Below are 13592 nucleotides of genomic sequence, written 5' to 3' on the forward strand. Positions count from 1 at the left end.
AACTACTGCTAAGATTAAATTAAATTTCAACTAGTGTGAACTTCAAACTGTTGATGAGCATGAGCTGGATATGACCCTTACTTGATAAAACTTTGTAGCACTCTGAGTTTTCAACCACGTTAGTAGGTATACCGAGTAATAGAAGTAACAACGTTCATAGTTTTAATATAAAAACGGTATTCTATTGTATCCTAAAAATTGAGTTTTGAAGTGTTCAACGTACTTGAACTTATATCCGGAGTACATTACATCATTATCATTATTTTGTTGCCGCTATTTTCATTCCTTTTTGTTATATGTGATTCTAAGCTATTTAACTATGTATGTTTGTTCTCTATGGATTTCAAAAATAATTATTACGTATTAAGAAAATTCAAATTTTTTCTTTAGTATATATATTGTCAATTAATTTTTTTTTTTATAAAAGTGAATATATATATTAAAAAAAAAAAAATAAATAAATTAAATTTTATAGTATGCATCATATCCAAATAGTCCTAATTATATAAGGTTCTTGTCAAAAAGTCCAATGCCCATTTGTTGTGAGCCGCATAAATATATTCTCCAATATTTCCTAATTTAAGCCTTTGAGGTAATGTCAATCACCCCAAAACATGCATATTTAATGATTGACACCTGGAATTTAGCTCCCATCACTAACTTCGATCAAGTCCCCCACAACACCGTCAAAATTTTAAAATTCAATTCTTTAAGGGTCTGTTTAACTGAACTGCACTGAATATTTTATAAGGGAAGGAAATTAAGAATTGAACTGAACTGAACTTATTGGAGCTGAATTGAACTAAACTAAACTAAAACGAAAATAAGCTAAAGAGATCAGGCCCTAAGTTTAATTTAAACTATGCTGATTTTAGAGGAAAGAATTTGTAAATAATGCACAATTAGTCCTATAAATTTTTAAAAATGGAATACCTTGTTCTTGTATAGCTTGGTACTGAGTATATGGAAAAAAATAAATAAAAAATCCTCTTCATGAAAAAATGAATCAAAAATAAATATGGAATTAGTACTCCACTAGTATAGTAGTATGTACTGTAGTGTTTATTATTTACTTATTCTAGGTTTATCTTGTTATAATATTTTGAATTCGTTTTTTCGTATTCTAATCATCTAATTGGTCATACGATTACTCAACAAGAACCCTAACTAATTAGATTAGTGAGTTAATTGCCACCCTTTTTGGTTAGAAAAAGACAAGAAGAAAAAGACACACGTCAATTCCAAAAATCCTGAACGATAAGTACAGAATTGTCAAGTAAAGGTAGACAACTTATAAACCATGACAGTCTGACTATCAACGAATGAAGCCTACTATTTCGGGGGATCAATAAAACTAATGCTAGGAATTGATTTAAAAAATTACTATATTATACTTTCTCGTTTCTATTACGGAGTAATGTTCTACGGAATAATAAGGATGAAATTACGCATTTCAAGTCACATTTTAAATGTTAAATATGTATAATTGTATAATAATAAAAATTATAAAAAGTTGATATTGTGAAAGAATATTATGAGACGATTCAAACAGACGAATTATATTATATGGTCAAACAATAGTGATAAATAGTATTCCATTATTGCAATATTAATAGAACGGAGGAAGTAGTATAGCAGTTGCTTTGTACTCCCTTTGTTTTGCAATAATTTGACTTTTGTGTGACTCAAATACTTACTATAAGTATATTTTTTTTTATCAATACTCATATATAATAAATATATATTTTTTGTATTATTCTGTACAATATTTTAAAACTAGCTAGTTTTTATGTATATTTTCATTAGATTAATCTTTTATGCGTCTAAATAATTATATAATTACAATTACTAATGGTCAAATTCACGTATTAGCTTATGCAGATTAAAGTGTTGCAATTATTATGAGACAAAGGTACGGGCCTGTTCTCATACGTTGAAATTCAGTTCAGTTTAGTTCAGCTCAGCTCCTAATTTCCTTCTCTTATAAAATATTCAGTTCATATCAGTTCAGTTTAGTTCAGCTGAGTTTGGTCAATGAGAACAGGCCCGTAGTAATATTTTGTTAAAACTAGTGTACTCTAAACAATTATATTTGACTCCTACAATGGTCCATGCATGATTTTCATTAACATTTCATCCCAATTTAATTGCCACGAATTTCTTTAAATTATTTCAAATTAATTGCAACAAAATTCTTTATGAGTTGTTTTGATTGGTTAATTGCAATCATTTTGACAAATAATTTCTTTCAAATTTTTATCTTGAGGTGAAACTCACTCATCCACTCTCAATCTATTTTTCATAATTCAATATCACTACACAAAATTTTATTCCAAAATGATTTATGATAGCTAAAATTATATCATAATGAGTAAGGTCATATTCTTTAGAGCTTCTCTGCTCTATCCAAAAGCTCAAAAGAATGCATGGAACCTCAGTAATAAATTTGATACTTGGCCTATTCCGTATAATAATATTATACAAAATGAAAAATACATTGATTAATCCAACAACATTTTACCTAAGGTATGTCGTATTTTATGATAACAATATAATTATTTGATCAAAATTTAACCAATAATATTATGTGCCCCATCCAATTTGACTTATACGTTTGTCAACACAAAACTTTAATCATTACTCCCTCATTCTTATTAGAAACCTATTTCTAATATTTATTATTAATATCTTTAATAAACAATAAATTTAGTTACAAAAAAATAAATACTCAATAACTATAACTATACATTCAAAAGATTCTAACAATTACAATTACCACAATATTTGATTCTACATAAACATTACTCCTTCAATTCCAAAATATTTGATATGTTTGACTTTTTTCACTATTTATATATTAGCTAGGTACTAATATAAAAGTTCATAATACTACCTCCGTTATAAGTTATGTGCAACGATTAGACATTTTCCCTCTCTACTTTATGTCAAATCGTTGCACATAACCTGTAACGGAGGTAGTATTATTTTTAAAAATAATTTTTATTATTATAATATTTAATTATATAAAAATAAAGTCAAATTAGTACATTAACAAATGTACAAAGTTGACCGTGTAAGATATTATGAGACCAGAGAGTGATACAGAAATTAATGTACGTGGTACACTTATCAAAACACGAAGAGAGTGCTGAAGTGATATAGGGCTATAGGCTATAACTCTATAAGCAATAAAAAGAAGGAAGTGAAAAGGAAGAATAGATTAGTGAAAAGACAGTAAATAAAGAAAAAGATAGAAGGCGTTGAGAAGAGAGGGGAGATAGGGCGCGCAGGTGCAGGGGTTGGTGCAGAAATGGGTTGCTACTTGTCATTACAATTCACTCGCACTTGGAAAACTCGCGTGCTGTCTAATTTATGTATTAAGTGCGGCGTTTTTCTTGTAACGTTTGGAGGCAATCAACAATCTGGGTGGTTTATGCACAAACACAATACACTTCTCTTACAACTTATTAAAAGTAGTTTTATGGTGTTTGGTTGATACCCCACATTTACCTCGATCTTTGCTCTTTTTGCCTCACGCTTCTTACTTCTCATTCTTTTTACCTTTCTTTCCTTTTTCTACCTTTCACATTTATGCAACACGGCCAACACCCCCTTCACCCCTAAGGTTATAGCCATTTCCTTTGGTTTACACCTTTTTTTTTTTTTTTTTTTTTTTTTTTTTTTTTTTTTTTTTAATTTTAGTACTTCTTGTTTTACTCATTTTGGAGTATTTGGACCATGTTTGATTGTTTGGAACGGAGTACTCTACGTATCGTAGAGTTTTGTGTTGTGTATACTTGGGGTATGTTCTGATTTAGTGAATTGAGTTGAAGTAAACTAATTGGAGCTGCACTGAACTAAATTCTTTATGAGAGAAGAAAATTAGAAACTAAACTGATTACAGTTGAATTGAAAATAAGTTGAAGAGAGCAGACTTTGGTATATAATAATATTTTTACATATATTTGTTTTAATTATTATATTACTCTGTAACATTTTTTACAAGGATCATTAAGACATTTCAAAGGTTAAACATACTGTATTACCTAGGCATGTTTTGCAATATATAATATGATGATTTGTAACACTACATATGCAGAGTAATTGAAGATTTACTCTTCACTTTTTCATAAATTTGCCGGACGCATATATAGTCTAATTAAGGGTAGATTATAATGTTAATTACTTTGATTTTGAGTTGGAAATTTTTTCATTTTCTTACTTGTCAATGCATAATTTCAAACACCATACATTTGCCTCAACTACACGAAGTAAAAGATTATCTTTATATATAAAAAAGGATATTAAGAAAGCACACTTTGAGATGTTCAACAAGATTTCACATATATAAGGTTTCTTTTTTCTCCTCTTTCATTAGTTATGTATATTAAAAAAAATAAAAATTATCATAGATAGTCATCAAAGCATAATATATGAATAGTATAGTCTCAAAACATTGAAATTAAAATTGGGCAATTTCAAATTGCTCTCCTTGAGAAACAAGAACCGTTTCTCATGAAGGTAAATTTGAAATTTGTCCATGAACAGGAAGGGTATGGGCGACTTTCTGCAAATTTTCTCTATTTGGTAGATAACAGGCGTTACCTCTACAATTTGAAAATAAATGTTTCATTTCATTAGAAAAAATAGTTATGGAAAGATAGGCTATTTTTAAGTATAAAAACTATTCAAAATTAATGTAAACCATCAATTTCAATCCAAAATCTTTTACCCTTGGTTGCACCTACACAAGAGGATGGTTAACTCAATAATCCACTCAAACAAACAATAATGAAAAAAAAGGGAATAATGAAAAGTTAATTAATGTAAAATAATTAAGGACCATCCCTCATTCACAAAAACATGGTCCACCCTATAAATAACACCTTCACTCTCCTCGCTCTTCCCGCTTCCATTCCATTCCATAATATCACACTTCTCTCAAAACCACACCCACTTACACTTAAACACATACAACCTTAAAAAGGCTCCAGAATTTAATCAAATCCATCCCCCAAAAATTCACACAATTATTTAACTTTTGTAATTTTATCATATATCCAAGTTTAATTTAATTAGCTTGTTATTCATCTTTCAAAACGGGTCTTCCGTTGTGGATGCTTGGCTTGGCCGCTGAACAGCTGCGCGCCGATATGAATCGCTTACTTTCCCTTCTTTTCCACCAAGTACGCCCTACATACTTTCTCCGTTTCTTTTTAATCCATCCATCTACACACAACACACTTTCCTTTTAAGTCCGTCATCAATTTTTGTCATACATATTTACGTACCACGTACAAAATTGGTACGTATGTACATATATTGCCGTTATAATATAATGTTTAATTTTACGTTTGTTTATATGTTTAGGGGGTGTTGGATGAACAATTCTTACAATTGCAACAACTACAAGATGAAAGCTCTCCAAATTTTGTTTCTGAAGTTGTCAATATTTACTTCCATGAATCTGAAAAACTTCTCCGAAATCTCAGAACTTTTCTGTAATTTTCTCTCCTTTTTTCTCTTTATATTATTAATTTAAATTGAAGAAATGTGTAATTACTAATTAGTAGTACATTTATTGTTTGGTTATTAAATGCACATACACCGACTGAATAAAAGCTAAGTTTAAGTCTACTACTATACTGTGAGAAATGAAAAATCTAATGATTTCACTAGCTAGTTTTAATAGTATCATAATATACAGTATTTTGACTGTATTTTGTAGGGTTATATTACAGTATAAGAATCAGTATGTATAATTTACTACTCCATAAGAATGAATGTTTATTAGAATTAGTAATTAAGGTAATTTTATTTTATGTTTTGATTTATATATATATATATTTAATAATAATAGTGATATTTGGGGTATTTCTAAAAGAGATGAATGAATAAAGCTATAAACCACATTTCGTGATTAGGTTGATGAATTTGTGCACACAAGCTAAACATTTTAATTAGATAATATAATTAATTAGTATCGTGTGTTTACATTAATTAACTAGATAATTCAGAAATCGGACAACATGCTTACGTTGAACATTTAGTTTTTTTTTTGTTTTTGACATGATCTTAATTAACGGAATAAAGGGTTACAAACTACATACGTTTTGTCTACTTGTAACAATAGTATGCATTATTGATTTATAATTTGCTAATTTCAAAAAAAAATAAATAAATAAAATTATTCTCTTACAATTGAGCTACCCGATATTGTTCATTATAAGCTAATGATATTTTATTTCTTTTTTGAATGAAATACATATTTTTTTTTTATTTTTTTTACATTGGACCTTCTATTATTGTTCATTATTAGCTAATGATTTTTTTGTTATTCTTTTTTGCATGAAATACGAAATTAAAAAAAGAATGGATAGAGAATTTTCAGATTACAAAAAAATAGGAATGCATTTGAATCAGTTTATGGGAAGCAGTTCAAGCATAGGTGCTAAAAGAGTTAGAAATGTATGCGTTGCCTTTCGTGCTGCTTCCGAACAAAATAACCGTGCTGGGTAATTTCTAATTCTCTCTCTCTCTCTTCCTTTTTACGAATGCCTTTAATTCATTTTCACCTTTTCATAATAGCATAGTAATAAAAAGATTAAAGTTATAAAATGTCATTATACTAGTAGAATTGTTTAGTACTTTAATTATTTAATTAATGATTGATGCATACTCTAATTATATTAATTAATGTGTTAATCTCTAGATGTTTAAGAGCATTGGAGGTATTGGAGCACGAGTACAGCTATCTCAAGAATAAACTGCATGAACTCTTTCAAGTATGTTGTACTACTACTTCATTATTTCTCTTGCTTCTATAATTTTATTGTCGATAAAAAAATTACGAGGAAATTGGAGTTTTAACCTCATTATTGAAGGGTTTTTTGCATCGAATAAAACCGATTATTGAAATTAGTTTGTGTATGTACTTTTTTTATTATTAAGGATGATTCATGCTTGTTTATCACATATTACTTCTCTAGAGAATATCTTTTAATATGAATAAAGCGGTGAAATATTTGTATTTGAATTATAAAATTCAGTAATTCACCCTCCTTCTAGAATCTCGATCTATATACTATATATTTCAAACAATACCTTAACAACCGTCCTCTATTCGACCGCTAAAAGCTATCCACAGTATCACTAACTTTGCCAAACAGGACCTAAGCAGTAGACGTGTTGTATCTTTAAAAAAAATGTTAACATGTAGTATAATCTTTTATAGAATTTTAAGGATTACTATTTTAGGAATTGAGAACTTCAATTCTTATCCAAAATGTTATGCATGCAATGTGAAGAAGCTTTTTTTTAAAAATAAATAAATAAAAAAATAAAATAAAATAAAAAAATTTTAACCTATGAAAAGATTAAGTATACCTAATTAATTTAGTGGTAGGTTAAAATTTATGAGGAGTTTAATGTATGGATACTATAAAGTCTATTACGTTCTATTATGTAATAGGTTGAAATAAATTACAACTAGTTCTATTCAGTTCAAATTAAACACGTCATTTGAATTATTGAAATAATATTAATATATTTTAACTAGATCAGTCGTAAATTTAACTTATGCAAACTTGTGAAATTAAATTATATTGAACTGACCTAGAATACTCAATCCAATAGTCAAACTCTTATATGTATATAGATTAAGGAAGCATTTAATTTTATTTAATTGGATATTAATTGAGTTTATTACTTTTAACATGATGCAGATAGAACAGCAAAGAGTACTAGCAGCTGGGGTGAGGTACCCAATACAACACAACAACAACAACAACAACTAGCTAAAACAAAAACAAAATTTGCATTAAAATCTCACTTATAATTTTGCTTACTAATTTTGATTCCTATGTTTTCAGAATTAGGTAGGGTTTGGTGGCATACCATTATTAGTAATTTTGTATGCTTAATTAGCTTAAAATGAAGATCTTTAATTGCTAATTATGTAATGGGATCGGATCAAATCAAATCAGCAGTAGTTTGTAAGTTTCAATGTTTGCTTTTTTTAGAGGCAATAATGAATGTGCAGTTAATTAATTTTGGGCGGCTATAGTTTTGATTGTTCTTCTGATTTTTGTGATCTTCTGAATCTCATTTGAATTGTGTATTTGACTTCTTTTGGCAAAGCAATTTAATGACTGGTACAATCAGTAGGTAAATGTGCTTTTTGACAATTTTTCACAAATCAATTAAAATTTGTAGAAATTTGAGATGATTTATTGAGGAAGCTTTTGTCAAATTTCTCATTTGAAATTAAGTACTTACTTTCTCTGTCTCCCAAAGTTCATTATGTTTTGATTTTTTTTTTCTTTTTTGGCGAAAAATCACTGTCCAAACAGAAGTAACATTAAGAGACAATGGGACTAGCAATTGAATCACGAAGTTGTTCAATGATTTGTGCATAATTTTGACATAAATTGATGTTTGAAATTTAAGCATGTTGTATTAAAGTGCATGATTTAACAATAGTAATCCGTAGTAATAAATGTAATAAACTAGCCGACCTTTAAGGACTTGATTCTTACCCTAAATTTAAGGGGTATCCTTGAAGCACAATGGTATATATTTTTTTTTCTACCCTCACTTAGCTTTATGAATAACAATTGTTTACACATGTGCGGTGCTTTTTTTTTTTTTTTTTTTTTTTTTTTTTTTTACCATTGTTAAGTGTTAGTGGACCAACTCAACCAAAAGCTTAAGCTGATAGCTATGTTGCACGGATACCGACACGGACACGGACACGGACACGATACGGACACGGGAAAACGGCAATCCTGAAATAGGGGACACGGGTACGGCATATAACAAGGCATATAATATATCAAAAAAACGAGAATTTGACAACCTATTCAATAAAACACTAAATAATTAGCCTCAAAACACACAATTTTGTTAAAACAAGTAAATAAACAAAGTGTACGAACGTAGTCTCATACATATCAAGAAACCATCAAACCAAATACATGTCTTAATAATAGTTTTACAAATCATAAATAAAATAAACAAAAGTACTAATAGTTTCATTCTTCACCATCACCAGAGAGATTAGAATTGGCAGTCATTGTATATGAACTAACATAGTAAGGGTTTCTAGCAAGATTAAAAGGCAACCCCCCTGTGTAAAACATTCTAGCAATTTCAGAATCCAAGTGGTCACGAGATTTCACATTAAAAGCATCGAAAATTGTATTTTTTGATTTCCTCTTCTTTACATTATCAAATGAACCTAGTCTCATTGATGTAGCTTCAGTTGATGTGTGAGAAGATATGGGTTCATTTGAAAAAGGTGGAACTTTTGGTAACAAAGATTTTTTATAATCCTCGGATTCACGATGAAGCGATCTTAGTTTAGCAAGGTCATCAATTTTCACTTTATTACAAGTTTGAATCCCTTTCCCTTGTTCACCTAGCAAATGAGCTTTCACTCTAGTGTATGAACCATTTTTAACTTCGCCGCAAAAGTTACATTTCCAATTATAATTTCCTCCACCACCCGATATTTTATCACCCTTAACAACAAACTTCCACAAAGGGTAGAGGTCTTTCATTGACTCAGATGAATTACTACTACCACTGACATTGCATGAAGCAGAGGAACTAGAAGACATTCCTGACAATTTCAGCAACACAACAGCACATTTCAGCAAGACAACACAGCAAAGTGAGCAAAACAACAATACAATTTCAGCAACCAGCAAGTCAGCAATACAATTTCAGCAACCAGCAAGTCAGCAACTCAGCAATACAATTTCAGCAACCAGCAAGTCAGCGAGTCAACAATACAATACAATTTCAGCAACCAGGGCACAATACAATTTGACAGCTGAACCCATCTCACAATTAACATCACAATTAACAATTAACATCACATTTAACAATTAACAATTGCGAATTACAGTGATACTGCCTCCACGGCTCCACCTCACAATTAACATCAGCATTCAGCAATTGAATTTCAGAAAACAAAGTACAGAAGACAGAAGTCAGATAACCCTTACCTGGTGGTGGACTGGTGGCTGGCGAGTGGCGACGGACGGTACTGGGTGGTGGACTGGTGGCTGAGGACGAACAACGACAGCCTGAAACCTAGGTTGAGCGAGTTAGCTACTGAATTAATTGAATTTAAAAAAAAAACAAAGTACAGAAGCCAGTCAAGCCACGACCTGAAACCTAGGTTGAGGGTTTTACATGGTGGTGGTCTGGTGGACTGGTGGCTGGCGACACTGGGGTGGTGGCTGAGGACGAACAACGAGCGGCGAGTGAAGTCTGTGTCTCTGTGAGAGTAGGTTGTAGGCGACGAAGCGACGGTGAACTGAGTGACGGTCTGGACCAGCAGCAGCAGGTGAAGCGACGGCGGTTATCGGCGCGACGGTGAGTGGCTGACGATCTGGGACTCAGGGAGCTTGAGTAAGGCAGTAGGTTTGTGAATTGTGAATGGAGGAATTGAGAATGTGAGAGAGTCAGAGAGAATGGAGGAAGTTGGGCTTGTAAAGCCGTAATTGCGTGTCCATCACAAAACGGACCGTGTCTGGGTGAGACACGGCCCGTGTCCGTACAGAAGAAATTCAAAAAAAAAAACGGACACGAATTTTCGCGTGTCCAAGACGTATCCCCCCGTGTCCCACGCGTGTCCGTGTCCGACACGCGTGTCGACTCGGACACACCACTTGGCAGGCGTGTCCGTGCATCATAGGCTGATAGTTGAGGCCCAGGAATATGGTTTATACTCTATCACTCCCCCTTACATGAAAGGCCCTTTGGGCTTGAAATGTGGATGCAACACAGGCCCACTCATACTTGGCGCAAATTAATTCCACTTTGAAGAAGGGGTGGATGAGATTCGAACCCGTGACCTTTATGTCACGCTGCCTCTGATACCATGTTAGTGGACCAACTCAACCAAAAGTTTAAGCTGATAGTTGAGGCTCAGGAATATGTTTTATACTCTATCATTAAGGATGCCATTTTAGCCTTGTGAGTAAAGTGAAAAGTTAAGGTGAGTAAAGTGAAATGTTAAGGATGCCATTTTAGCCTTGTTACAATGGTTGTGAGAAAGAAACAAGTAATAAATGTAGATAAACAAGAGACGGATAGATTTATGTGGTTCACGAACAACGTATTAGCTACATCCATAGGCTAATGAGAGACTTTATTAATCTTGAGGAATTTCATATCATAGATAAATAATGAATAAAATCATAGAAATAACTATGAATGAACCCTAAATCGAGTATTCTAAATCTTCAATATAACTCAATAACACATTTATAATGTGGAAATATTATTAATATTATTAGGTGCATAATTAGCCCAAATAGAATCTAGTAAGCAACGAAACTTACTTGACAGATAATGATTGAATACTTATTTAAGGAGTGTAATAAATCAATATATGAGTTTTGTATTTTTAGTTTTAGTTTTAAAACAATTAACAAATAATAGTGATGAAAGTTAATTATTCAACAACCATTAATTATTATGAAATTCCAACCTACACTAAATTATGATTATAATATAATTTCATTGAAAACCTATGTTATTTTTGTTCATCGTTATGTATTTTCTTGCTCGCCATCTTTTTAATTTTCTAAAATTTGGAAATACCAAGAATATATTATACTTTCAGCCTTTTGGGTGCAGCTAAAATATTGCTGCTATGTGCCTTATTTTGATCACCATCCACTTCTCGTTGACTTTCACGGTCATGGTGGCAATCCGGTGTAGATGGTGGTGGTTGATGTTTATGCTAAATTTCGTCAAGTAGGATTTGATGTGGGATACGGGCTACGGATCAACTAAATTAAAACAAGGAACATTGGATGCGGAAAGTAAATGACGGAAAAATAAAGAAAGAGAGGGGAGACACGATATGGTGACGCGGAAAACCCCAATGAAGGTGGGTAAAAACCGCGGGTGGCAATGAGGCCACCAATCCACTATAGTACGGGCATAAAGGCAATATTTACAAGTACAATATGTGTATATTAATTGATAACAATAAAGCATATATAGAAGTAAAAGTAATCAGCTAGTACGTGGTCTTTGTAGTATGATCAGGGGGATTGTTGGTTGTAGTCTTGTGTGTAGAATTATATCCTTGCAAGATTACATAAGAGATTAAAATATAGTAGCGAGCTGAGGTGGGAGTATTTATAGTGGAATGTCTATGTAGCGATAGGTCAAAGGGTTTGCTCTACATATTGTAGTTCTTGGGATTATCAGGAAGGTTTGAGATGAATAGAGTATATTATGCAATGGGATTAATCATGGATGAGTGTAGTGGAATCTAAAGGATTATATAGGGAAACGCTATACGTGCGTAATGACTTCTAATTAAAGGATTAAATATAGTAGCTTGGTTATGCATTTTGGTAATGGAAGATCTAGATGGATGGAAATACGGGTGTGAAAGAGCAGTATATGATATGGCTAGAGGAAGATTACATACGCCGGATTTTTCTCTTCATGGGAAGAGGGCTTTCCTATTTATAGAGATTCAAAGTAGCAGCATCGTGGTTGTGAGATACTTCGGGTGGTTGTTGCATGATTTCCTCCACCACTTCCTCAAATAGTGGGAGTAGCGGTTATCCCTTTTACTTGGTCTCCAATGAACTTGGACTTGCTTAGAGTGTAGATACGTAATAACAACCTTGAAGAATTATTCTTGTTGACCCATTGTCCCTCCTTGATTCTAGGAAGCACTCGTAACTATCTTGACCCGGTCTTGTAGCGTCAATCGTTGACTATCATTATCGGTCAACCATTGTACAAAATTACCCCATAACAGTTGACACGGTGGTTGTGGGTTGTGGTGGTCGACATGGTGGTGTGGGTTGTACTGGTGTCTTGATTTGAGGATGGACTTATGTTAAAAGAAAGAAAATGGAAAATATTTTTTTAGTAAGGACAAGGATGCCTCTTTATTTAAAATAATGGCAGTTTGATAATTCTTTATGACGGTATTTAGCATTTTAAATTTTGATTGGCTAAATGCCTAAGCCCACAACTCGGATTTATATTTTTAATAGTCATGTAATTTGGACCAAACTTGTGGTACTAGAATTGGAATTGTTTTGTAAAGGCAAGACCACATCCTTCTATAGGGCTTACAGCCATTGATCAAAATTGGCCTAAATCAGGCTTTGGCTTTTTTGGGCTATTCACTCGTACTGGCTAGCCCATTTCGTAAGATTCTTAAATTCGGTGACATTTTTTTTTTCCTCCAAAAGATGGAACATTTTTTAAGGTGATTGTGTAATGAATAGTTGATGATTTGCAAATCTTTATTCACACCCCACGTTCTAGTGCAAGTATCTTCTTCAATTTTTTGAAATTCCATCAAAGAACCTTTTTTTTTTGACAAAAGATAACATATATTGTTTTAATGCTATAAGTACTACTATCAACGTATCACAGCCAAGTTTGGGTTGGGTTGTAATTTGAGCCAATATTATGGACAACTCACATATGAAACCGAGTGTTGAGCCCATCATATGTGAATGAAAGTATTGTCTCATATTGAAAGAATATAAAAGTGAAGATGAGATGTGTATCGTATATTAAAGAAAAGATAAAGGTGT

The 13592-nt window shown here is 31.9% G+C and overlaps 1 protein-coding gene across 1 annotated transcript; it reads left to right on the forward strand.

Moving 5' to 3' along the window:
* The first annotated feature begins 4537 nt into the window (after nucleotides 1–4537).
* On the forward strand, nucleotides 4538–8651 carry LOC110703241 (pseudo histidine-containing phosphotransfer protein 6-like). The gene is made up of 5 exons (XM_021881012.1): nucleotides 4538–5186; nucleotides 5371–5501; nucleotides 6372–6515; nucleotides 6713–6785; nucleotides 7725–8651. Exons 1-5 carry the CDS (start codon nucleotides 5118–5120, stop codon nucleotides 7794–7796), a joined length of 489 nt encoding a protein of 162 aa, XP_021736704.1. The 5' UTR covers nucleotides 4538–5117; the 3' UTR covers nucleotides 7797–8651.
* The last annotated feature ends 4941 nt before the right edge of the window (nucleotides 8652–13592 follow it).

This window comes from Chenopodium quinoa, unplaced genomic scaffold (genome assembly GCF_001683475.1).
Source record: "Chenopodium quinoa cultivar QQ74 unplaced genomic scaffold, ASM168347v1, whole genome shotgun sequence".
NCBI classification, from domain to species: Eukaryota; Viridiplantae; Streptophyta; class Magnoliopsida; order Caryophyllales; family Amaranthaceae; genus Chenopodium; species Chenopodium quinoa.

Excerpts from the sequence above, each read along its gene's own strand:
- LOC110703241 (XM_021881012.1), top strand. The coding sequence starts at position 5,118 with ATGCTTGGCTTGGCCGCTGAACAGCTGCGCGCCGATATGAATCGCTTA. Across the intron at positions 6,516-6,712 it reads GAACAAAATAACCGTGCTGG|ATGTTTAAGAGCATTGGAGG; the intron begins GTAATTTCTAAT and ends GTTAATCTCTAG. Across the intron at positions 6,786-7,724 it reads AACTGCATGAACTCTTTCAA|ATAGAACAGCAAAGAGTACT; the intron begins GTATGTTGTACT and ends AACATGATGCAG.